This window comes from Ursus americanus, chromosome 2, assembly GCF_024610735.1.
Source record: "Ursus americanus isolate L20-20 chromosome 2, mUrsAme1.1.p, whole genome shotgun sequence".
Taxonomy (NCBI): Eukaryota; Metazoa; Chordata; class Mammalia; order Carnivora; family Ursidae; genus Ursus; species Ursus americanus.
This window is the reverse complement of record NC_142128.1, coordinates 37,488,642-37,512,615: the sequence shown is the minus strand read 5'-3', so window position 1 is coordinate 37,512,615 and position 23,974 is coordinate 37,488,642. Positions and strand designations below refer to the sequence as shown.

General features: G+C 53.9%; 1 protein-coding gene across 4 annotated transcripts in view; it reads right to left on the bottom strand.

Annotated features, from left to right (window-relative positions):
• The window catches only part of TRAP1 (TNF receptor associated protein 1), a 43,749-nt gene that overhangs the window by 321 nt on the left and 19,454 nt on the right, over window positions 1-23,974 (bottom strand). Inside the window, exons 2-18 of one of the 4 annotated variants that reach the window (XM_087871052.1) lie at window positions 21,805-21,969; window positions 20,550-20,632; window positions 19,258-19,398; window positions 16,702-16,773; window positions 15,125-15,285; window positions 13,865-13,974; window positions 13,278-13,351; window positions 12,320-12,475; window positions 10,509-10,629; window positions 10,198-10,267; window positions 7,663-7,810; window positions 5,698-5,883; window positions 5,161-5,299; window positions 4,505-4,590; window positions 3,891-4,036; window positions 225-297; window positions 16-127 (exon numbers count right to left, since the gene is read on the bottom strand). In XM_087871052.1, the coding sequence (XP_087727178.1) occupies window positions 56-127; window positions 225-297; window positions 3,891-4,036; window positions 4,505-4,590; window positions 5,161-5,299; window positions 5,698-5,883; window positions 7,663-7,810; window positions 10,198-10,267; window positions 10,509-10,629; window positions 12,320-12,475; window positions 13,278-13,351; window positions 13,865-13,974; window positions 15,125-15,285; window positions 16,702-16,773; window positions 19,258-19,398; window positions 20,550-20,632; window positions 21,805-21,969 (2,003 nt within the window). In that variant the 3' untranslated portion in view covers window positions 16-55. Of the gene's footprint in view, window positions 1-15; window positions 128-224; window positions 298-3,890; window positions 4,050-4,504; window positions 4,591-5,160; window positions 5,300-5,697; window positions 5,884-7,662; window positions 7,811-10,197; window positions 10,268-10,508; window positions 10,630-12,319; window positions 12,476-13,277; window positions 13,352-13,864; window positions 13,975-15,124; window positions 15,286-16,701; window positions 16,774-19,257; window positions 19,399-20,549; window positions 20,633-21,804; window positions 21,970-23,974 lie in introns of those variants that run through there. The other 3 variants (XM_087871055.1, XM_087871053.1, XM_045784028.2) reach the window with 3 other exon arrangements.

The window sequence follows — 23,974 nt, the reverse complement described above, 5'->3', positions numbered from 1 at the left end:
GGGTTTTAGGGGCACCTGGGGTCAGGATCTCAGGGTCCTAGAACTGAGCCCCATGTCAGGCTCCCTGCTCAGTGGGGAGTGTGCTTCTCCCTCTGTTCCTCCCCGGACTTGTGCTTTCTCTCAAAATCTTAAAAAAATAAAACCAGGTTTTAGAGGCAACAGGTGTCCCACTTCAACAGACGATGCAGGCTCACGGCCGTTCTGCTCGTCCCCAGGAGACTCACCTGGTCAACCAGTAGCTGGGCCAGGTCAGGCTCGCTGTCCCTCAGCTGACTGAGCTTCTTGATCAGCGTGTGTCTACAGCACAGAAAACACCAGAAAGCACAAGGGCCTCTGTGTTATGACTTTTCTAAGGCTGGGGTTATCTGAACATTCAAAAAAGTATAGTAGGATGGTCTGGTGTAAGAAGAAAAAGCACATAATGTTAATTTCAGATGACATACTGAGAAAACCAGGAGAATTAAGAGATTTGATTAGCAAATGCAGGAGGTACTTAATCCATACATTTAACAGATTAATAGATTGTTAGGTATAAATTCGTAAACATGGAAGACCAGCCAGGAGAAGAATTCTCCCAGGTGTTTCAGTGTACTATAAGGCTAAAAGCTGGGGCCCCTGGCTGGCTCAGTTGGTAGAGTGAGCGACTCTTGATCTCAGGGTCCTGAGTTCAAGCCCCATGTTGGGTGTAGAGCTTACTTTAAACTATAGCATTAAAACACCGATAGCACTTTGGGGTGCCTGGGTGGCTCAGCTGATTAAGCATCGGCCTGTGATCCCAGGGTCCTGATGAGTCCCAAGCTGGGCTCCCTGCTCAGCCAGGGGTCTGCTCTCCCTCTGCCCCTCCCCCTGCTCTCTCTCCAATGAACAAATAAAATCTTTAAAAAAGCCAACATCTCCGTGCAACAGAGACCACATAAGCGTAACAAGAGGGAGGGTAACTGGCCAATCACCCAGAACAATACTGGACTTCTACTGGATTCCTTAGATCAAAACATCATTTCAAAAGGAGAACCTTGCATGAGAAGTACATTTCTTTCTGCACAGAAGACACCATAAGTCGCTGTCTGACCCTACTCATACACAACCTATGTCAAAATTGAGAAGTCTGGTAAAACAGAAGGCACCGGGGAAATGTGTGCCCACTGCCAGATGACGGTGGGAGTCTGTAAACATGGGCGTGGACACGGCTGTGAGACACAGCAGCCCCCGCCCTCAGCACCGCGTTCGGTAGGAACACTCTAGGAAAGTCACCGGCCAGTCTGCGTGCGCGCGCTGGCTCTGGCAAGACACACCTACCGTGGGCCGCACGGGGGACCAAGGTGCAAGGGAAACTGAGCCCTCCCGGTTCTTCTGAATTCTGACCCCGATGAACATATCACCAATTTTAAAAGCAACTAAAATTTAAAAATAGTCTCTGGCAACAGAAATGAGCACAGCTACCTCACAGAAGCACTTGCGTGCCAGCCTGAAGGAAAGCCCACGGGCCAGTCCACGCCTCCGCCAGGCACTCACAGCTGGAAGCCCCCGCGTGTCCGGATGGCAGCTCCTGCGTGGGGCTGCCCCATGCTGGCTGGCGGGCCACGAGCCAAGTCCACTCGCTCACCCACTGACTCCGTGCCTAGACATTTGGGTCACAAAGAGGAAAAGGAACCTCTCTGCTCTCCCCAGCTGTCTAAACAAAATTTAAGATTATAAACCAACAAGAAAAAAGTATTAATGATTAAAAATAGTAATTAAAACACGCAGGGGCACCTGGGTGGCTCAGTCGGTTGAGCATCCAACTCTTGGGTTTCTGCTCCGGTCATGATCTCAAGGTTATGGAATCGAGCCTCTGCTGGGCTAAGCAGGGAATCTGCTTGAGATTCTCTAGCCCTCTCTCTTTGCGCCCCCCACCCCATGCCCGCTTTCACTCGCTTCTCTTAAAACAACCATACAACAACGTAAGACCAGACTCCAGGAGAAAATAACACCAAATGGGCTGTAGTGACTGTGGGAGAGCACAAACCTAGAGGTGTTTGCTTTTTGCCCTTTTCTCACATTTTTGGTAACTTGTTGATGTATTATCATTTAAAAATTACTGTAGGGGCACCTGCGTGGCTTAGTAGGCTAAGCAGCCAGCTCGGGGTTTCGGCGAAGGTCATGACCTCAGGGTCATGGTATCAAGCCCCATGCTCAACGCAAAGTCGGTTTGAGATTTTCACTCCTCCTCTCTAAAATAAAACTTATAATTATTACTGTACACAAGATCCCCCCCAAAAAGTCTTCATATATGTTAGAAAATGAAATTTCAAAATATCCAATAAATAAAGTACATCAAATAAAGATGTGCAACAACTCTACAATTACCAAAAGACAGAATAGACATAAAGATGCCAGTTCATTCAAAATGGACTTGAAGCCAGTATCCTCTCAGTCAGAAGCCCAACTGTGTGGGGGGGTCAGGCTGCCTCGTACAAGCACAGACCTACAGGAAGGGAGATACCCTTGAAGGGAAAGGGGAACCCACTGAATACAGTCTTGCAGGGAAGGCCGTGCGGTGCAGCCACCTGATGCTAGACAGGCCGCCAACACCGGTCAGCAGGGAGAGGACAGACCTGAGCGGTCACGGTGCAGGCGCGCGGGCGTTCATGTGGAGTGAGATACGACAGCTCTCCCACATCCCAAACCAATTTGAGATGGACTAAAATCAGCCCAAAAAGCCAAAAATGTTAAAGCTTTTAGACAGAAATGTTAGGAGAATACATTTAAGACTCTGATGATAAAGATTTCTTAAGACCTAAAAAAGCACCGAATACAGACTTCTAGCGTGGGGGGATGGGTGAAGGGGTTGAGCGGCTCAAACTTCAATTGTCAAGTCAGTCACAGGACGAGAAGCACAGCACAGGGAACCGGTGACGGGGTACGCGGCCTTCTCGTGGTGAGCACGCTGTAATGTCCATAAACGTCAAATTGCTATGCTGTACGCCTGAAACTAACTTGACACCGTATGTCAGCTAGACTTCAAGCAAAGTAATGAGTGTTTAAAAATTATGATTTCATTAAAATAACTCATCAGAACACATCTTTAGGCAGATGAAAAAAACTGGAAAAAGACTGGCAACTGAGAAAGCGTATATAAACAAACTACAAAACGCAACAGGAAAGAGGACAGTCTGAGGAGTGGCTTGAGAAAGCCCAGCTGAAGGACAGTGAGCGCTGGGCTTGGGGCCTCCGCTGCCAGCTGTGTGCGGGCAGCGGGCACCTCCTTGCCCCATGGAGGACACCTGGGCAGGTGAGCCTCGGGGAAACACCTGCCGGGGCCGGAGCGGACAAGAGTGTTCAGAGCAACCTGTTCCCAGCAGCCCCCAAATGAGAACGACCCACAAGTCCACCAAGAAAGACTTTAATCACAGCGCTGAGGCAGATTCCTGCCTGTTACTCCGCCCTGGACACGACCCCCACCTGGCCACCCTCCCCAAGCACCGTCTATTGCCGAGTGAAGGAAGCACGACTTCAGAAGCACACACCCAGGGATTCCACTGACAGGCCACCCGGAAGTTTCTCCAGGATGCACGACGGACTGTCAGACTAGAGCTCCGTGAGGAACTCTAGGTCTCTACAGAGAGGGCTGTGGGGCCGCTGAGGAGGGACACGCCCCCACCAGGGCATGGGGACACCTGGCAGCCAGCACCAGGGTGTTATAGAACCTGCCATGGGGTGGTGTGGGTGGGTGTAAACTGAACATAGCTGGATCACACAGGTGTTGTCTTTGTAGTCAACCAAACTGCATGTAAGCCTTCTGCCCTTTTTAGGTGTCAGACGCAAGCAGCACATTCATAACGATAAAGGACTCCTGGGCAGGGGAGAATCATGCGCGCCGGTGCCCTGGGCCCAAGGGGCCGGGAACCTACCTGGGATTGATCTCCAGCGTGGGCTGCAGGAGCTGAGCACGCTCCTCCTGGCTCTTGGCCAGCTGTTGCAGGCGCAGGAAGTGCCGGGCGGCCCCCATCTCCAACACGGTGATCATGGCAGGGTGGGTGTCCAGTCGAAGAGTCACCTACAAGCAAGGCCTAGGACCCGGTGAGGGAATAGCTGGAGGCAGGGGGCCCCCGGGCTATAAGGTCTTGACCAGGTCGGAAGCTTCCCCAGGTGACACCGGAGGATGCAGGCCGCCCAAGCCGCTGCCACACAAAGTTCCTGGGACAGAATCCTGACAGGGGACTCCCTCCTCCCGTGTCCCTCAGAGCTACCGGGTTCTCCTTCCCGCAGACAACGCTCTCACCGCCCCTCCCCCCATGGCTCCCTCGGGCCTTTCTGTCCTCCGGCGCACCTCCTCCCCTCAAGCATTCATGCCCCCCGTCCCTGTGGGTGCACGTGTAGGAGCGGCAGCAACATGCCGGTCTCTACCCCAGATCAGGGCTTCGACCGCCACCGGGAAAAGGCACACGAGGCCAGCAACTCAGCCGGCGGCTGTGGGGTCACACAGGGCCATGGCGGCTGGGAGGTGGCCCATCTCTGGCCTCACCTTCACATTGGTGACACGTGACCCCAGTGCATTTCTCATCCAAGCCATCAGGTCCTCCGTCTCCTTCTCCGACAGGCGGTCACCAGCTACAGGAGAGCAGAAGGGAGTGAGCTCTGAGCTATCGGCCACTCCCACCCCATGGGATCCCACCGCGGCCTGAAACGCTAATGCCCCACTACCAGGTTTCAGGAAGGCTCCCTCCCCTGCCCGCTGGCCACCAGCACAAAGGCAGAAGCGTCCCAAAAGGCTCCTCCCCTAAAAGCAAGCAGGTAAAATCAGACCTCATAAAGGACATTTTCGGGGGCACCCGGCTGGCTGAGCCGGTAGAGCATGCGACTCTTGCTCTCAGCGTCACAAAATCAAGCCCCATGGTGGGTGTGGAGCCTACTTTAAAAAAGGGCATTTTTGGTTGCCTGAGGACCCTATAACTTTGTACGGGTTTTAAAAAGATGATTTCTATCAGGAAACCAAGCCAGATGGAATGAAGAGGTCCCAGGATCTAAACAGAAAATGTTCCCAAAAGCTTCTTTTGTGCAGGGTGAGGACCTCAGATATAAATGAACAAAGACGACCCCATATGAACAGCCCCCTGGGCCCGCCTCCCCAGCCACCCAGGCCACAAGCGAGGCCTGGGCCCAGACAGGAGGGAAGCTGACCTGAGGACCCATCCTCCGACTTCTCCTCCTTGTATTGATCAACAACGATGTCCGTCTCCACAGAGATCAGCTTCTTCTTGTCAAACTCACGAAGGTGGAGCAACGTCAGCTCATCAAACTGCTCATAGCAGAAGAGAACCTGCAAGGGCCGGAGAATGTCGGCGTCGGGCCTCGAGAAGTCTGCCCGCAACAGGGGAGAGGGGTGCATGAGGTGTGGGCTGGGTGCCGTGTCCGGCAAGGCGCACCAGAGACCCTGGCACTTCCTGAGCCTTACGGGGTCCACCAGACGACCCTGAGCAGGGCCCGGGCTGTCACAGAAGTAGCAACAGTGACTCTACAGAGGAACCTCACGTCACCTCCCCGAGACACACACTAACGGCAGCTCGGCTGGGCCTCTGGGCCCCTGGATGTCACCTCACGCTGCTTGGCTCTCCGATGTCCCGGGCCCATTCAGCCACTGTCCACTAAGCAGAGACCCTACTTCAGGGGCTCAAACACTGATTATCCTGTCCTGGCCCCGGCCCATCGCTCACCCACCTCCATGTTTTTCTGCTTCATGGCTTCGTAGTAGGGCGAATGCTCAGCCAGGTGCCGGCTGGGGGCGCACAGGTAGTAGATGGTGCGGGTGCCGGCCGGCATGCGGCTGGCGTAGTCCGGGAGGCTGGTCAGCTGCCCAGCAGGCAGGGCTGAGGACTCGTACCGCAGCAGCTTTGCGATGTCCTCCTGCAGACAAAGGCCAGCTCCACTTGTTCCAGATCCTGCTCTGAAAGCCTCCCAATCACCTGGCACAGACCTCGGAAGCCTGTGGCTATGGGGAGGAAGGGCTCTGGCCGGTCTTACCCTGGGATGCCGGGCCCAGGGACAGCGCTCAGCCCCTGGGGGCTGTGGGGACTCTGGTGGTATCCGTCAGGTCCCACTTCAAAAGTTCGGGGGACCCTGGAGAGAACCTTCACCCCATGTGGTCCAGGGCCCTGCGGGGAAGGGCATTCCGGTCCTGTCCTAGGAGTAGCCAGACACTGTCTGTGGCAGAGATTTTCCTGGACCCAGCATCCTCTGTCCATTCTAGTCACTGACCCTGTGTCTTGGCATGTGGACACAGTGTGGAGGCCACATTCCCAGGCTTCCCCACAGCATGAACTAGCCAGAAGTGGGGTACAAACCATAGTGGACATGTACTGGTGGGGGACGGGGCTCCGTCCTCTTCCGTCAACTGAAGTCAACATGCCTGCTGGTGTCCTATCCTCTCAACGTGGGAGCTGCCTGCTAATGACCAAAGAGTGACAACAAGCAGGGGCCTGGGTCCCTGACGCCACCAGTCTGGATGTGACTTGAGACCTAAACTCTGCCTAATCCACACCACGGACTTCTCCTCGATTATCCAGCAAAGACATGTGGGGAGAGAGGGTCACGGGGAAGAAGGGAGCTGTTCAGAGGCAACATCTGATGAAATGGCACGATGGGGATGCAGATGCCACCCAGGTGCTGTTAACCAGAAACACGTAACTGACAGCACAGGGAAATTCAGACAGGCCTGGACCAGGAGCTGGAGGAGTCTGCGGCCAGCCAACAGCAAGGCAGGCCTGAGTCCAAGCCCCACGGCCTGAAAACCCCCAGGGAACCGCAGATGCTGGATCACCTCCTTCCTCACCTCCTGCTGTTCTGGTGCAGAAGATAAACCCCAGGCCTGGGAGTGCCTGCTTAATGGGCATGGGTGTCTTTTTTTTGGGGGGGGGGGGGGGAGGATGAGAACATTCTGGAACTGGATGGTTGTGGCTGTACGAATGCATGAAGGACCACTGAACTGTTCACTTTTTAAAAGGGTGAATTTTGGGGCGCCTGGGTGGCTCAGTTGGTGAAGTGTCTTTGGCTTTGTCACAATCCTAGGGTCCTGGGATAGAGTCCCACATCAGGCTCCCCGCTCAGCGGGGAGTCTACTTCTCCCTCTGCCTGCACTCCCCCTGCTTGTGCTTGCTCGCTCGCTCTCTCTCAAATAAAATCTTCAAATAAATAAAAGGGTGAACTTTATGGTATGTGAATTATATGGCAACTTAAAACTGACAAAAATGTTTATGGGATGCTCATATCATTTTTAAGTAATTAAACTCCACTCTGACTCCAGGGACACCACAGTAAGGGATTTCCACCAATCACACTGCCCTTCCCACCCCAAGAACCAGGCACCTTGCCCTGTTCCCTGCCTCTTGTGATCTCCAGAGCAACCCAAACTCTTCTGGGAGGAGACCAGGCATGCCCACCTCCTTCCAGCATCAGGCCGGGAAGAGCTCAGTGCTGCAGGACACAGTAAGGACGCTCTGGGAAGCAGTGTCAGGCCTGCTGTGTCCCCCGACAGAGGCCCAGAGACCAAATGCTGCCTCTATTGACCCCTGCGTGGCGTCCAGCTGTGCCACAGTCATGTCCCGGGAAGCTCAGGTTTCTGGACTCCACTGGATTCCTCCACAGCCCATGGCAGCCCAGAGAAAGGCCCAGAAACCCAGACCCTACCTTGACTTCCTGCTCAGCGGTGGTCACAATGCCCTCCCTCACGAACAAGCCATAATCTTCAAAAAACTTGGCATATTTTTCAGCATCTTTTTTACTCTGGTCAATGAAGAATTTTATCAGCCTCTGCTGTAGAAGGTTCCGGAGCTTCCTACAGAACAGAAATGCATTTATCACACACAACATCTGTGAAATACAAAAGGTCAGAAAGGCAAGAAAAACATTCATTCCCACTAAAAGTCAAAGTGAAAATGACACCATTTTGATGAAACTACAAAACGTGAAGCAAAAAGAAAGGGGATCCCTGACAAACCCTAGTTGGGGAGACGCGCCCCCGAGAGGCGGAAATGCGAACCAACCCCCCTGTGGAGGCCATGGCCTCGGTTCCCACTGCAGATCACACCGGAGACCAGAGTCAGCAAGCTTTATGGACCCGGCTTTGCACGGGGGCGCACGGAACAGCCCCCCTGCTGAACGGGGAAGACTGGGTTGAAGGAACGTAAAAAGCTGCCTGGCCAAAGAGCCCATCGTCTAATGGTTCTTAGGATGTGAGAAAGTGCCTGTGCTAGAAGAAATGCAGAAAAATCCCGACGCGGACAGACAGCAGGGCGCAGTGCGTGTGCGCCAAGACTGTCCTTACTGCCTCCTGTGCGCCGCAGTGTCTCGTCGGGACCCACACTGACGCGGCAGCATCCCCACGGGCACAACCAGCTGTACAAACTCGGACTTTGGGCGATCGGGGTGTTTACTGTGGCACCGTGTAGTGGTGTAACACTACGAGTGGCTTCATCGGTGGAATCAAGGGTATATTTCACTCCTGATATTTTGCCTTTCTTTTACAAAAGCGAAATTACCATGTTTCTGTAATAATACAGGGTAGGGGTAAACAGTCTCACGTTCCCCTAAGCTCTCCCTCTTTGCTCCTGTCCCCAACCCCTCAGTCCCTCAGCCAGAGGGCGGGATGGGACAGCACTGAGGCTGGGGCAGCCTCAGTGGCTAGGACAGGACGTCGAGCCCCAGGAGGGTGACCATGCAGCCTGGTGTGGAAGGTCAGAGCCCAGGAGGTACGGGGGGCACCGGCGTGAGGGGAGAGGGGTGGTCACAGCAAGCTGATTACATGGCGGGGGACTGGTCACTGCCCCACGGGTTAGGGATGACAAGGCAGATGGCTCAGGGTCAGAGGGAGCACACACGGGAAGGGGCAAGACCAGGATGTTCCAGGGGTGCCGGCTGGTCATCCGTGAACTCGCCACACACAGAAACAAGCACTGGTGTATGTACACACATCCACACACAGACTTCATATATTCCTTAGCTGACTATTAAGGGGGCCTGGGAGAAAGGACACCCCAACAGCAATGGCATCCCTAGGGCCCAGATCTCGGCTTCTCAATACCATGTTCCAAAGGAACCACGGCCCCTTCACGGAGTAAGTGATTCTGGGGTCAGGACAAGATGTAGGCGAAAAAGGAGGAGAGCCTGGAACATCTTGTGCCAAAAGCGAGGATGCTGAAAGCAAGGTGGGGCTTGTCAAAGGGCACAGGAGCCAGGCTGGCCGGACTCCGCCTGCTGGCTACACTGGAGGCAGTGTGGGCATCAAGATGCATGATGACAGTAAGATCAGAAGCCACTGAACAACATGGCAAGTCAGTTCCTACAAAGAAATTTTAGGTATTTAAAAATGAACACATACTATAATAAAGACACAAAGTCTGATGAAGTGGGGCACCTGGGTGGCTCAGCTGGCTGGACGTCTGCCTTCAGCTCAGCTCATGATCCCAGGGTCCTGCAATCGAGTCTCTCGTCAGGCTCCCTGCTCAGCAGGGAGTCTGCTGCTCCCTCTGCCCCTGCCCCTCCCCCTGCTAGTGCGTGTGCACGCACGTTCTAATAAGTAAATAAAATCTTAATAATAGTGTATTAATTCCAAAGGGGAAAAGAGTAACAGGACACGGAGACGCCAGGCAGACACCTCCTTCGTCACATGCCAGGTGAACATCGCCAGTAATGGGACGACAACTCCAAAGTCAGGCCCTGCGTGCCGGGCTGCAGTCACTATGCTGCTCCCGCCCCTGAGCACCTGGATTCAAGTCCAGGTGCACCCACTGCCTGGTGTCAGCGGTCTGTAACTGTTTCTGCAACTATGAGCTGGTGGCCCCACCCAGGCTGCCCAGGAAAGGCTCCCGACGGTGCCAGGGGAGCGTCAGCTCTCAGGAAACAGTAGCTATTGCTACCGTCAGGGTGGGGAGCTAAGAAATGCAGCCACTTCAGCCCACAGGGATTCCAGAGCGACCTCTCCAAAAGAGGATCATCTTCACGCCATTACTGACCTTCTGGACCAAGGTCAGATTCCTCCTGGGATCGTCATCTGAGGCAGAGGCGGCATGCCTGGAGTGGCCCCTAAGATGGCCAAAGGAGGGCGCATGTCCCCACACACGGCCCCCAGGCTTGGTCCTGCTGCAGCACCACACCTGGCTCTCGACTCCTTCACACTCGCCGGGGCCCCCTAGGGGCCGCCCGGGCCCTTCCTCGGCCGCTTACCTGATGAGCGCGCTCTCCTGCAGGAGCTCCCGACTGAGGTTCAGGGGGATGTCCTCACTGTCCACCACGCCTGAGTGAGACACGGGCCGTCAGGACCCTCGCGGTGCCCGTGGCTCTGCCCGGCCCTCACTGCACACCCCTCCGCCTCCCCGGGGGCCTGACACAAAGTTAGACCATGCACGGGTGACAGCAAACTGGAGAAGGACACAGAGGGGAGACTCAGCAGGGCAACACGTCCGGCCCCTCCAAGTCCTGCTGATGCCAGAGCTCACACACACAGCCCCGTCACAGCAACGGGGTCAGTGCCGTACCGCGAACGAAGCGCAGCCACTTAGGCAGGATGTCGGTGGCCTTGGTCTGGATGAGGACCTTGCGGCTGTAGAGCGCGATGCTGGAGCCCAACTCCCGACTCACATCGAACATGGATGGTTTCTGGGGGCGAGGAGAGAGCAGTGTCGAGGAGCTCTGAGGACGACACTGAGAACCACCCCACGGAGGCCTGTGCCGGGGAGTTGCGGGGGGAGTGTGAGGACCCAGGGGAAGATAGAGGCCAGGCCACCCTCCGTTCAGAAGCCCAAAGCCCAGGGAGGAGCCCTACGCGCTCTCAACGGAGAGCACGGTGTGGGCCCTCCCTGGGCAGCCGCGGATCCCCCAGCCCGTTCCCGCTGGAGGACATAAACCACAACCCGCAAGTGCCCGCGAATAGAGCCAAACCCGCTAGGGGCCCGGGGTCAGCAACTAATGGCCACGGGCCAAATCCAGCTCATCACCTGGCTGGGGTAGCCCCAGAACGGCTTGTCCACTTTCATTTTTTTTTTTTTTTTTAAGATTTTATTTGACAGAGCATGAGCAGGGGAAATGGCAGTGGGAGAGAGAGAAGCAGACTCCCTGCTGAGCAGGGACCCTGATGTGGGGCTCCATCCCAGGACCCCAGGATCATGACCTGAGCTGAAGGCAGACACTTCGCCAACTGAGCCACCCAGGTGCCCCTTATTTCTTTTTTTTTTTTAAAATATATTTATTTATTTGAGGAAAGAGGGACAAAGGGAGAGGGAGACAGAATCTGAAACAGATTCTCTGCTCAGCACAAAGCCCGACTCGGGGCTCGATCTTGGGGCTCGATCCCAGGGCCGAGATCACGACCTGTGCCGCAAAACAAGATTTAGACGCTTAAGCGAATGAGCCACCCAGCCCCCCCCCCAACAACTGGTACGCTTTTAAATGGCTGTGAAAGAGAGCAACAAAGAATGTTCCACAATATGTAAAAAATACGTGAAATCCAAACCGCAGGGTCTATGCAGTTTCCTAGAACACAGCCGGGCTCATCTGCAGCTTAGGGGCGTCCACGCTAGGGGGGGGCAGGGCTCCAGGATGTGCACAGCCCGTGAAGTCCAAGCAAGTCACAGCCGTCCCCCGACCCCTGCTCTAAACCTGCAGCCCCCACACACATCACACTGGGATCCTGCTGAAATGGAAACGGACGCAGGAGGTCCTGGGGACACTGAGATTCTGCATTCCTCACAAGTCCCGGGACAGGCTGGTGCTGGTGTGCGGAACTCACTCAGGAGTGAGGGTCTCAGGTGCTTTCCAAAATGGGGAGCCATGGGGCATTACGAGGGCAGCAGTCAGAAAAGGCCAGGAACCTCTTCCAACCCCCGAGCAGGTTTCCCTGTTGCAGGATTCATCAGAGCCTTCACCATGCTGCTGTGAGCAGGGGGTCAAGTATGGAGTGCCCACCAGCTCATGGGAGCACCACGGAGCCCCATTTAGCCGCACAGGTGAGGCGCGCACCGCGGACACAGGCCACTCGCATGCTGCTCTGAGGGACTCCGCGTGGGTCTACAACAGCCCAGGCCTGCGCGGCCAAACGTCTCTGCTCTAGGCCAAGATGGCACGTGAAAACCCCCCTCGCTTTAACTCCCTGTGCTCACCTACCTGGAGGCATGATTTTTGCTTTTGCTCTGATGCTACCAAGTTAATTTTTGTGATGTTTGTGCTGACCTGTCACCATTCAAGGCACATGCTACAGGCGCTGGAGAACGCTATCGCCATGGGGGAGGCGCCCGCCCCAGCAGCAGCAGACAGGCACTGGCAGCCCTGCCCCGCGCCTGCCGGGCCTCACCGTGTCCGGCACATAGAAGATGCTACGGATGTTGAGAGGTGCGTCCGTCCTGTAGTGCAGGGTGTAGCGGGGCTTGTCGTGGGCCTGAGCGACGTAGCGGTAGAACTCCTCGTGCTGCCACTCACCCACATCCTTGGGGTCCATCATCCAAACAGCCTGGAAAGGGAGATACATGAGGACGTGGTGTCTAAGATGTGTCCTCCCAACAACCATGCAGAGCTGGGCCACTGGAGCCTGTGGCCCTGGGCGCAGGCAAGTGCGCCCCCAGGATGACCCAAGGACCAGCCCATGGGACACACCAGGGCGGTGGGCTCAGATGCAAACCCCCCCGTCTTCAGCCCCACCCACTCCAGTGTGGGGAGGAGGGGTGCCCACGAAGACACACAAGAGACTCTAGAACAAGGGGCCCCTCCCCAGTACAGGGCATTAGGAAAGACCAGCCCAGAGGGTCTGCAGGTGCCTGGAGGACATCACAAATGCATTAACGAGCGAATGGACAAAGAAACATGGTCGAGCCGCGGAATGTGACTCCACTATAAAAAAAGAACAGAGGACTGATGCGGGCTCCAACTCGGATGAACCCTGGAACCATTATGGTGAAAAGCCAGACAGCCCACAGTGTCTGATTCCATGGACATGAAGTGTCGGGGCTATGGGGGCGGGGGGGATGGGGAGTGACTACTAATGCGGGCAAGCTCCTTTTTGGGGTGAGAATGTTCTAGAGCAGACTCTGGCTCTGTGAACACACTAAGGACTGCTGAACTGCACACGGTGCACGTGGACAGGACGCAGAGGTGTTGGGACCTGCCTGCACCTGTGCACCTGGCCTTCCACGAGGGACCCCCCCGCACTGGCACTCGGACAGCGCCACCCAGCCCCAACTCTGTTTGTCCAGCACTGGAATGTACCAACCGCTCCCCACAGCCCCCCGAGCCCCTCAGGAAGCCGAGGGTCTCACCTGCAAGGTATTAATGTGCCTTCCGTTGAGGTACAAGGGGAAGCTGACGAAGTTACTGTACTTTGTCACCACATCTTGAAAAGACAAAAAACGCACCAACAATGAATACAAGAAGCTTCTGGATACAAAAGCTCTGGAAGTGGCTGCGGGGGTGACACAGCGTGCCAGGACGACTCCATACCAGCAGTGTCACAGGTATGAAGCCAGGCCACGGCATGGCAGGTACACTGTCCTGCCTGTGCAGGACACCAGAACTCATACGAGAACAGGTGTCTTGAGGCCCAGGCCACCACGAACCCCCACACCTTCTTGGTGGCATAAACATAGTCATGTGGGTTAATGTTAATCCTGAAAGCACTCGGCACCTCGGATAAGCATTCAGTCAGACCCGGATGAGACCACCGGGCTTTGGGAAGCATTTCATAACACAGTGGGGACGGGGAAAGCACCATGTGCAACCACCGAGGGCAGAAGACAGAACAAAACCTGACGGCACCAGCAGGCCCAGGCGACCAACCCGAGAAACGCCCGCCCCACCGTGCTGACCGGGCGCCACCGCGCACACATCCCCCACGGCCCAGGCTCACCTCGAACCCGGGCCTCGCTGGCAAACTCTCTGCTGTCTGACTTGAGGTGGATGATGATTTTGGTCCCGGTTCTTACTCCCGAGGCTTCAGCGATTTCAAACACCCCAGAGCTAAGATGTGGGAAAGGGAAAGCCAGTTGCACACAGTGGAGCTGACGGCTCCTACGCTGCCCGTCCAGTCACTCTTCCTGGGACTGTCGCAAGCAGGGCCCAAACCAACACACAGAGAGACAAGCCTGAGCGCCACCATTTCTGAGCCCAGCTAAGCCCCCATCCACTGTCATCTCCAACAGGGTGCATGGCCACAGGGTGGGGCTCCCCCATCACGACCACCACCTCGTGGCCTCTAGGGTCACCTGAAGTGGCCCCGATGCCATAAGACACCGGGCAGAAAGAGCAGATGACAGCGACCACCTGTAACTCAAGCTAAACACCCCTCCCCCGCCCCATGTTTCTGAACCTCTGATGGAGACCAGGCAGAGAAACCATTTCCAAAGTACAAGGTGGGGGGGGACGCACCCCCACAAAGTGCCTTGTCAAACACTGGCCTATTTCCTCTGAGCACTGCCTTTTCATTATTAAACAAGAAATTGTGGTTCTGACTGAGAGAGACAGGCTGGGGTCCAGCAGAGCCCCTCTCGCATGCACCGCTGGACCTCCACGGCAGACGGGAGACTCTGTCCGGGAAGGATTCGGAAATGAAGGTTTGGGCTTACTGAAGTACATGCTTCAGTCTGGCCAAAGTACCATTCTCCTTGGACTCTCAAGATTCTCCCGGAACATCCACCCATGGAGCGTGTGAGACACGGCCCCCGTGCAGGCTGCAGATCAAGCAAGCGTCTTTAAACGGCAGCTCCTCGGGGCTGAGCCAGCAGGGGAGGCACGGGCAGGCCCTGAGCCAGCCCAGGAACTCCCACAGAACAGAGGCCAGTGAGGCTGCGCCGGAGCAGGGGATGCCTGGTGCCCGGCCGGTCCTACAGCCATCCATTCACAAAGGAGCCCCGCCTGGCACAGGCCACGCTCCAGAGCACAAAGCTAAGGGACAGACAGCATGGACCACCTGGAGGGGAAAGAGTAACCGGCTCCCCCAAGAGTGAGGTTCGGACTTCAGGAAGGCCCGCTGGTACTCCTTCAGGAGGCTGTAACTTTCCACATGAAGCGCTCATACCTCCGCTGACCCTCGAGGCTCACATCAGGTACACTCGGCCGTGGCGGCCCTGGGGCGCTCCCTGGGTGTGACGTGAGGACCGCTCTCACTTACCCATCTGAGAGCCACTGGTAACCAGGGCTGCCTGGGTCCGCTGAGCGGGAATAGACCTCCACTTTGTCAGCCACCATGAAAGCGGAGTAGAAACCCACTCCAAACTGGCCGATGATCTTGCTGCTGGCCTCCGCCTGGCTCTGCAGCGCATCCAGAAAGGCCTGTGGTGGCGAAGGCTGGTCAGCGGGAGGGCGGCCCCTCCCCAGGCGGAACGGACGTCTGTAACTCCCCGTGTCCGTTCCTCTAGCGCCGGTGGGGAGTACCCTTCATCCTCAAGACAATCACGCTAAGTGCTTTTCCACCGCACGGTCCAGCCCGGGTGAAGTGACTGGCCCAGAGAGCCCCAGCTGCACAGCAGGGGGACTGGGTCTGTATTTCACTCAGGTCCCTAAGCCTGCCTGCTGGCAGCGGGCCTGTGGGCCACACTCCCTGGGCGTGCGGGGCAGCGGTCTGAGCGGGTCTCGCACAGATAGAGTGACCCGCCCCCCCCCCCACCCGAGTTCTCCTAAATGCGTCCTCTGCGTGTCTCCTAGATTCTAAGCTTCATGGAAAACAGTATACACCACATTCCAGTTTGATATGGTATCAGAAGGTACTTAATTTTTCTAACTCGTGTTTATCAAAATTTCTAAGATAAAAATGAAGTAAGAACGCACACACTCATTGCTATGACGCCGTCTGTGATGACAGAAGCATTGGACGTGGCCCAATATGGTGGCTGCGGACAGCATCAGGCTATCGAGCACTGAAACGGGGGCTAGTGTGCCCGAGGAACCAAGTTTTAAATTACATTTAACTTAAATTCAAACTGGCACGTGTAGCTGGTGGCTACTATGACGGCAGACTTTTCCTTGACAAAAACAGAACCAAAAATGTAATGGAGGGAATAACAGCTATGGCATGTAGTTTCTTAAAAGTAGAATTTCTGCAAGTCACTTCGGACCAAGAATTAGACTATTTCAAGCACTTTTGTCACTTCGTGGTACCATTTTAGGCATCACTTAGGCTCACAAAACCAAGGAGAGGCACACAGGCAGCCTAGAGCCACCAGCCTCCAACTCGCTGCTGGCAGAGGTCCTGTGACCGCCCGCCCCTCGAGGTCACATGGCAGCCACGACCCCCAGGGCGCTTCCTCCCCCACAAAGCCGCCCATCCACAGACGTGGCCTATTCTCGTCAACAGTACTAAGGATGGAGAGGAAGGACATCTACATCTGCTAGGCCCCCTCCACCTCAAGCAATCGCTGAGTGAGGGAGAAAACGCAGAGGCAGAATGGTACATTCCAGACTCTGACTTTGAGCCTGGGGTCGGCCAATTTCTAGCTATGGACAAAGTACTCATTTCCACCTCTTCATCTATAAGGAAGAGAAACCACGTGAGGTCCTGTGAGGGGTAAAGCGCTCCCACAGCGCCAACACAGAGCTGGCACCCTAGAACATTCCTGCTGTTGCTGGTGCCTGGAGGCTGCTGGGTCCTGCCCTCTCTGGTTGGGGCAGCCTTGAGGACAGATCCTAAAGCCCTGAGGGGGCAGCAGCTGTAGCACCCGAGGAAGGAGTAGTGGGGGGGGGGGGGCTTACCTTTGACCCCGACCTGGCGATGGTTCCTAGATTGGACACCAGTTCTTCTTGTGTCATCCCGATGCCAGTGTCCTGAGGAGAGAGGCACACTAAGCTCCAAGGCCAGCACCCGGGAGCCAGGATGGACATGGGCAGACAGTCCTGGGGGGCAAGCGGCCTCAATTACACGTGCCAGGCAGGACCTGGAGACGTCACAGCATACGCTGTCAGAGAGACCAGTTCTAGTCACGGGGGCCGGGCCGCACCAGAACCAACCCCGCTAGGAGAGACCCAGAGAGCCAAGAGACAGAAGAGACTCCAGAAACAGAGCTGCACAGACTGTGTCCCCTGATTTTTGACAAAGGTCCCGAGAGAACTCGACCGGGGAAAGGAAAGCAGATGGAAAGTCTGAAACCGCACCCGACCTCAGTCCCCCTCACGATCAGACACAGAGGACGCGTGAAGACTGCAGAACTGCTACACGAAAACACAGGGGAAAATCTGACTGTGGAAGAGGCAGCGATTTCTTACATTACTAAAAACATAGAACACAGAAGGAAAAAGTGATAAACTAGACTTCATTATAATTAAAACCTTTTGCTTTTCAAAAAACACCAAGAAAATAAAAAGGCAAACTACAGACTGGGAAAAAAATATTTGCGAAGTGTGTATCTGATATGGAACTTACATCCAAAATATACGAAGAAGTCTTACAACTTAATTAAAAAAAACCAAACAACCTGATTAAAAGTGAACCAGAAATCTGGACATTGCACAAGGAAGCTCTGGAAATGGCAAACACAGGACAAGATGCTCAGTACTGACTGTTAATCATGAGGGAAATGCACATTAAAAGCTCAGCTGCAGGGGCACCTGAGTGGCTTAGTCAGGTGGGCATCTGCCTTCGGCTCAGGTCACAATCCCAGGGTCCTGGGATCAAGTCCCGCATCCAGCTCCCTGCTCAGCAGCAAGTCTGCTTCTCCCTCTGCCTGCAATCCCCCTGCTTGTGCTCTTTCTCTAATAAATGAATTAAAAAGAAAAAAAAGCTCAGCCGCTGGAATGGCTGCAGTCTCCACAGCCAACAGTAACCAGCGCTGGCAAGGACGGCAGCAGTGACTTCCCAGCCACCAACAGGAAAGCAAGCCAGGACACCCACTGCGGACAGCCTGGCATCTCTGTTACACACGTTGTCCTGGAGCCAGCAGCCCCACTCCTCGGCATTCACCCAAGAGAAATGAAAACGTGTCCTCGGAGGCTTTATTCCTAACACCCCAAACTGGAAACCCGAACGTGCATCACGTGGCGAGTGGACACTGGAGAAAAGGGAAGCAGCATGGCTACACGCTGCACCGGGGGGATCTCACAGCACTCTCCTGAGGGCAACGAGTCAGACCAAACTCTGTTTCTATGCAACTCTAGAAAATGCACACCCAGGGGCACCTGGGTGGCACAGCGGTTAAGCGTCTGCCTTCGGCTCAGGGCGAGATCCCGGCGTTGTGGGATTGAGCCCCACATCAGGCTCCTCCGCTGGGAGCCTGCTTCTTCCTCTCCCACTCCCCCTGCTTGTGTTCCCTCTCTCACTGGCTGTCTCTATCTCTGTCGAATAAATAAATAAAATCTTAAAAAAAAAAAAAAAAGATTAAAAAAAAAAAAAAAAAAAAGAAAATGCACACCCAAAGGGGCAGACAGCACAAGAGTGGATGACGGGCTGGGAAGGGAGTGGGGATCTGGGGGGAGGAAATCATGATGGCATCGCGGTCACCAGAATGTGCGCACTTGAACCTGAATTTCACTGCGTATAAATCTTACCTCAGTAAAGCTTCTTAAAATAACAGCATAAAAGGTGCACACACGCAGACCAGAGGACACGAGCAACAAGACGGCACAAGAGCCCCCCTCCAGCACCATGCCAAGCGGCCAAACCCAGCTCCCTTGGCAGAGGCAGGAAGCCCAGGTCAGGAACGTCTGAAGCACGTCCTTCCACCTTGCGGGCCCCCGTTCCAGCCACCGCCCCAAGACCCTGCAGCACCTGTCCCAGCAACATGGTACCCCTCAGGACCACTGCTTGACGAACCCCCCACATTTGTCTTTCTGACCTTAATATTTTCAGGTTACAAGAGCCCTAAGTATTGCTTCATCTAAAGCAAGACCACTGATCCAAACAACGGGGTGCGATTAAAAATAGTACCACAGGATATTTGATGACACGGGGAAATATGCATTACGAGACGAAAAGTACAGTTAAAAATGTAAAGAGAGAACACTAAAAATAACATAGCCTAACGATGTGTAGATATGTAAATAAATGTACAGACACCAAAAACCTACGCTAACACGGTAACAGTCGTCAGCCTCACATGACAGGGTGATTTTAAACTTGCTTCCTTTCTGTATGTCTGTGTTTTCCAAATTTTCTATATTGAACAAGCGTTATTTTCATAGTAAATTAAAACAAGAGTCAACAACGAAGACAGTGCATCACCTGGAGACTGGAGATGGAACAAAAAGGCCGGTCTGGCTCCCCTGTCCCAGGAGTGAAAAGGGCCGGCGCCCATTAGGACACTCAGGAGGAGGTACCTGGATGGTGATGGTGCCTTTCTCGGCGTCCGTCTGTAAGTGGATCTCCATTTCTGGCAGCGTCTGGCCTTCAGACAGCAGCTTGTGACGCAGCTTTTCCAAGGCGTCACTGGCGTTGGAGACCAGCTCCCGTATAAACACCTACGGAAGCAGAAAGACGACACTGGCACGGCCGGCCGCCCCGGTCAGCGGCACCTGCGGCGTGTGTTCATGGGGGAGAACTGCCAAAGAATATTCAGTTTTAAGCATAAAGACCTCCCACTTTTCTCAGAGACGGTTTCTCGAGGGCAGGTCCCAAAATGACTCAAGGCCTAAGGCTTCTCCCTGACACAGCTTTAAGGAGTCAACTCTAACCTTGTTGCTCCGTCCTGAAAATCAAGCAGGTGCCAATCTATTACGTCAAGCCTGAAGAGCCCCGTGCCACCACTTCTTGCCCGACTCTTGCCCAGGGATGTCCAAATATCCCCCAACACCTGTTTCTTCTACCCCTTGAAGAAAGACTCTCTGGCTTCCTTTAACGAAGGCCTACCACGTTCAGGGGAAGAAAGGGCCACACGGCCCAACTACCTGTCTAAGAAGCACCTTTCCCTCAAACAGACCTTCCTCCTGCAGGTGAGGGAGGAAGCTCGGTGATGTGACCCCAAGAGGACAGAAGCTGGAGATCACAGGGATACCTGAATATGGTACGCAGCAGTACAAGACTGGAAAGTATTTCCTAAAAAGTCCCTTTTAACTTTGGAATTTTGTGCTTTACCTAACTTCCTCAAAATTCCCCTCTGCAGTCTAGCAATAACGAGCATGGACACAACGGACCATTTGTTCTCGACTTCTCCCACAGCCTGTCGCTCCTCACTGCCTTCCAGCCCCTGCTCTGGTCCACACGGGGCTGGGGGGCCTTCCTCCCGCAGCCCTGCCGTCCATCTAGTGGTCACCTTGTGACCCAGTTACCTGGTGACCACCAGCCAGGTGACACGGTAACACAGGGCCTCCAAGCTTACCTCCACCACCACAGAAGTGAACCCCAGGGACCCCAGGCGGGGGAGCTTCTAAACTATCAGCAAAAATAACTCCCAGCATCAATCTAGCACAAAGAATCATCGGGCCTATCTGTCCGTGAAACCCAAACAGATTTTAGTAAAAATACTCTTGCTGGTAACTAAGATCCAGACCTGTCCAAATTTAATGAGTTCTCACAGCTATTACACTACCTGGCATTTCCCTAGAGTAGCGTAAAAATCATTTTTTCACAAAGAAACCCTGCTAGCACTGGGCGCGATGAGCAGATACCGCACCTCTTTTTCTGAGTACAAGGAACGGGCAACAATGTCCAGAAGCTTCTTTGTCTCAGCCTGGAACTCATGTTTGGAAACAGAACCTGGTAATGAATCACAGACACAAGCAATAAAGTTTACTTTCTATTTTTATGGAAAAATAGGCTATGTAACATTCAAAAGAATGTTTCAGGTAATGAATTCTAAACATTTCTCAAGAGTGAACAAAAGGGGCGCCTGGCTGGCTGAGTCAGTAGAGCGTGCGACTCTTGACCTTGGGGTTGTGAGTTCAACCCCACGTTGGGTGTAGAGATTACTTAGAAATAAAATCTTTAAAAAAAAAAAAAAGTGAGGGGGCGCCTGGGTGGCACAGCGGTTAAGCGTCTGCCTTCGGCTCAGGGCGTGATCCCGGCGTTCTGGGATCGAGGCCCACATCAGGCTCCTCCGCTATGAGCCTGCTTCTTCCTCTCCCACTCCCCCTGCTTGTGTTCCCTCTCTCGCTGGCTGTCTCTATCTCTGTCGAATAAATAAAATCTTTAAAAAAATAAATAAATAAAAATAAATTAAAAAAGTGAAAAAGAAACTAAGTCGCTGGGGCTCTCAGGTAGGAAGTGTCAGAGAGGACAAGCCAGTGGCCCCCTCTCTCCACAGCAAGGGGCAAAGGCAGCCTCCCCCACTTCCGCCTGCTGAGACCCATCGCCTTGGGGCAGCTACCTCCAGGGCCTGTCAGGCCGGCACTTCCCAACGATGTGAGAATCGGACCGGCTCTAACAACCAGACCCTAGATTCTACTCTTCAAAACCATGGTTTCCAAATTATTTAGAAAGCAAATGGACAAGAAAAATCTCACTTCTTAACCCTAACATCAAAGACTGTGTTGTCCTCTCATGTGAAAGCCAGAAATGGACCCACTTGAGGACTGGCTCCGGAGACCGCTTTTCTAGACTTCTGAGTTGACAGGACGGCTTGAGAGTGCAGTCCTGCATCAGCACGGCCAATGCTGGGTTTACATCCTGCTTCCATGATTATTAGCAGATGTGCCATGAATCACCATTCAGAGAAGGTGGCCAGCCGGGAGCTCACGGGTGACCACCAGAGGGGGCAAGACACACCAGGATGGCAGTCAGCAGCTCCTGGTGAAGCCGGAAACGGAGGATGCTTTGTTTGGGGGAACCTTCCCTCCGACTAAGACCTTTCGTCTGAAGCAAGTGGGTAGCTCTATCAATCACTGCTCTGCCTCAAGCACTTGCCCTCACGGGCCAGCAGCACACAGTACCCTGCACGGTCTCGGTGCTGCTGATGATGGAGTGGGGGGGCTCCTCCGTCTGGTCCTCCGCAGCCTGCGAGCTGAAGAGCCGTCCAGCATGGAAGCTCGACGCCAGGCTTCGCCTGGGGCTCCTGGACTGGGCCGGGGTCCGCCAAGGACACAGAAAGGGTTTTCCTAGAAAGACGAACATGCAGAAAGAACATTTAGAAAGACGTCAGAAACGTGTCTGGTGGGTCCTGCAAACGCTGACGTGGAGATTTCTAAGGCAGGCCATTGCTCAAAAGCCCCAATGTCACCCAGGAGAAATCGAAGTGACAGAATGCTGAGCAGCTGGTGGGTATTTCAGACAAGATCGAGAGCACTCGGGATGGCAGGGCCGTACGAGCGGCAGGCACTTCAGTATTCGGTTGGTAACATATGCTCATACATATCAACTTCCAAGAAAGAACCCCAACTCGGGGGCAGAGCTGCGGGAGGTGGGCAGAGGCCTTCATCACCACTAACCACATGTGGCCCCGGAGAGATCCTGCACAAACCCACCAAACTCGAACGTGCCTTGGTGCTCACGGCCCCCCTAGAGCCCCAAGTAACACACGCCAGCCTTCCTAACCCTGTGACAACCATGAAAAAGAGGAAAAAAATATAGCCCTAAGTGAGATCCAAATTTTTATATTAATGTTATGAAACACTCTCACCATGTTCTAAAGAGACCTCAATTACTGTTTACCTTTTTGTCCAAAACTGTCAGGTTTTTTTTTTTATAAGAGCATTTTATTTTTTAAAAATATTTTATTTATTACAGCAAGCAAGCGCAAGACAGCACAAGCAGGGGGAGCAGCAGGCAGAGGGAGAGGGAGAAGCAGGCTCCCCCACTGAGCAGGGAGCCCAATGTGGGACTCGATCCCAGAACCCTGGGATGATGGATGACCTGAGCCGAAGGCAGAAGCCCAACTGACTGAGCCACCCAGGTGCCCCCAAAACTGTCGGTTTTTAAAAATTAGTGTATTTAAAGACTGAAAACCAGCGAATGATCTCCCCTACCTTGTAATCAGGAAGAGGGCTCAACACTGTCTCACGTCAGTTTTCTGACTTCTTGCTCAGCACAGCAGACTGAGGAACGCCTGCGAGGGAAGAAGGTAAACCCCTCCACCCGACACTGCCGTCTGCAGCCCAGCGTGGCAGACAGCCACCCTCCAGTCCACCTGGCAGGACGGAACCCACCCTTAGCAGCAGCCCCTCAGGACAGCATTGCTCTGACTCCACGACCACAAAGCCAGGACTGGTGTTGGTTTGGTAGGTGCTTACTGCCCAAGACTTTCAAGGAGACAGGTCAGACACTGCAAGACACCCACATGCAAGTCCAGACCCGCATGAGCTGCACTATCCGCTGTGTGCGACATAGACATACGTCCCAGTCAGAAAGGAATGATTCACAATGTCCAGAAAGGACCTGGAGGTTTCAAAACAACGTATCAACTTCCATGTTCCTACAAAATATAAAAACTGGCCTTTCCTTTAAGCTTATTCCTGGATTTACAAATAACATGACCTTTGCCTTTACCTCTATGCACAACACCTTAAAAACATCTAAATAAGGGCGCCTGGGAGGCTCAGTTGGTTAAGCGTCTGCCTTCAGCTCACGTCATGATCCTGCAGTCCCGGAATCGAGTTCCGCATTGGGCTCCTTGCTCAGCAGAGAGTCTGCTTCTCCCTCTGATCATCCCCTCTCTCATGCTTTCTCTCAAATAAATAAAATCTTAAAAAATTTTTAAATGAAAACAAGAACACATCTCACAGATTATTCCATTTCAGTCCAGAGCTCATTATTCTTTTTAACGAACAAGTAATATTCCACCGTAAGGGTTAAGTATTTAGCACTTAACTGATGGATGTTTAAACTGTTTCTAGTCTTGTGCTGTTAAAATTCTGTTCCGTAATGCCAAAGAATTATCTGCTGCCTGTTACCCTCCTTTATGGATGAAAGGAGACGATGCAGAAAGATAAGCACATTTCACTGCTCTGTGCACAAGAAACAGAAACTTGTGAGGTGGTTTCACATGGCTGCCGGAACGGAGCAATACACGCTGGGTGGCCAACAACTGCAGAAACCCATCCCTTCATGGCTCTGGAGGCCAGATGTCCAAAATCAAGGTGTCAGCAGGGCTGGTTCCTCCCGGAG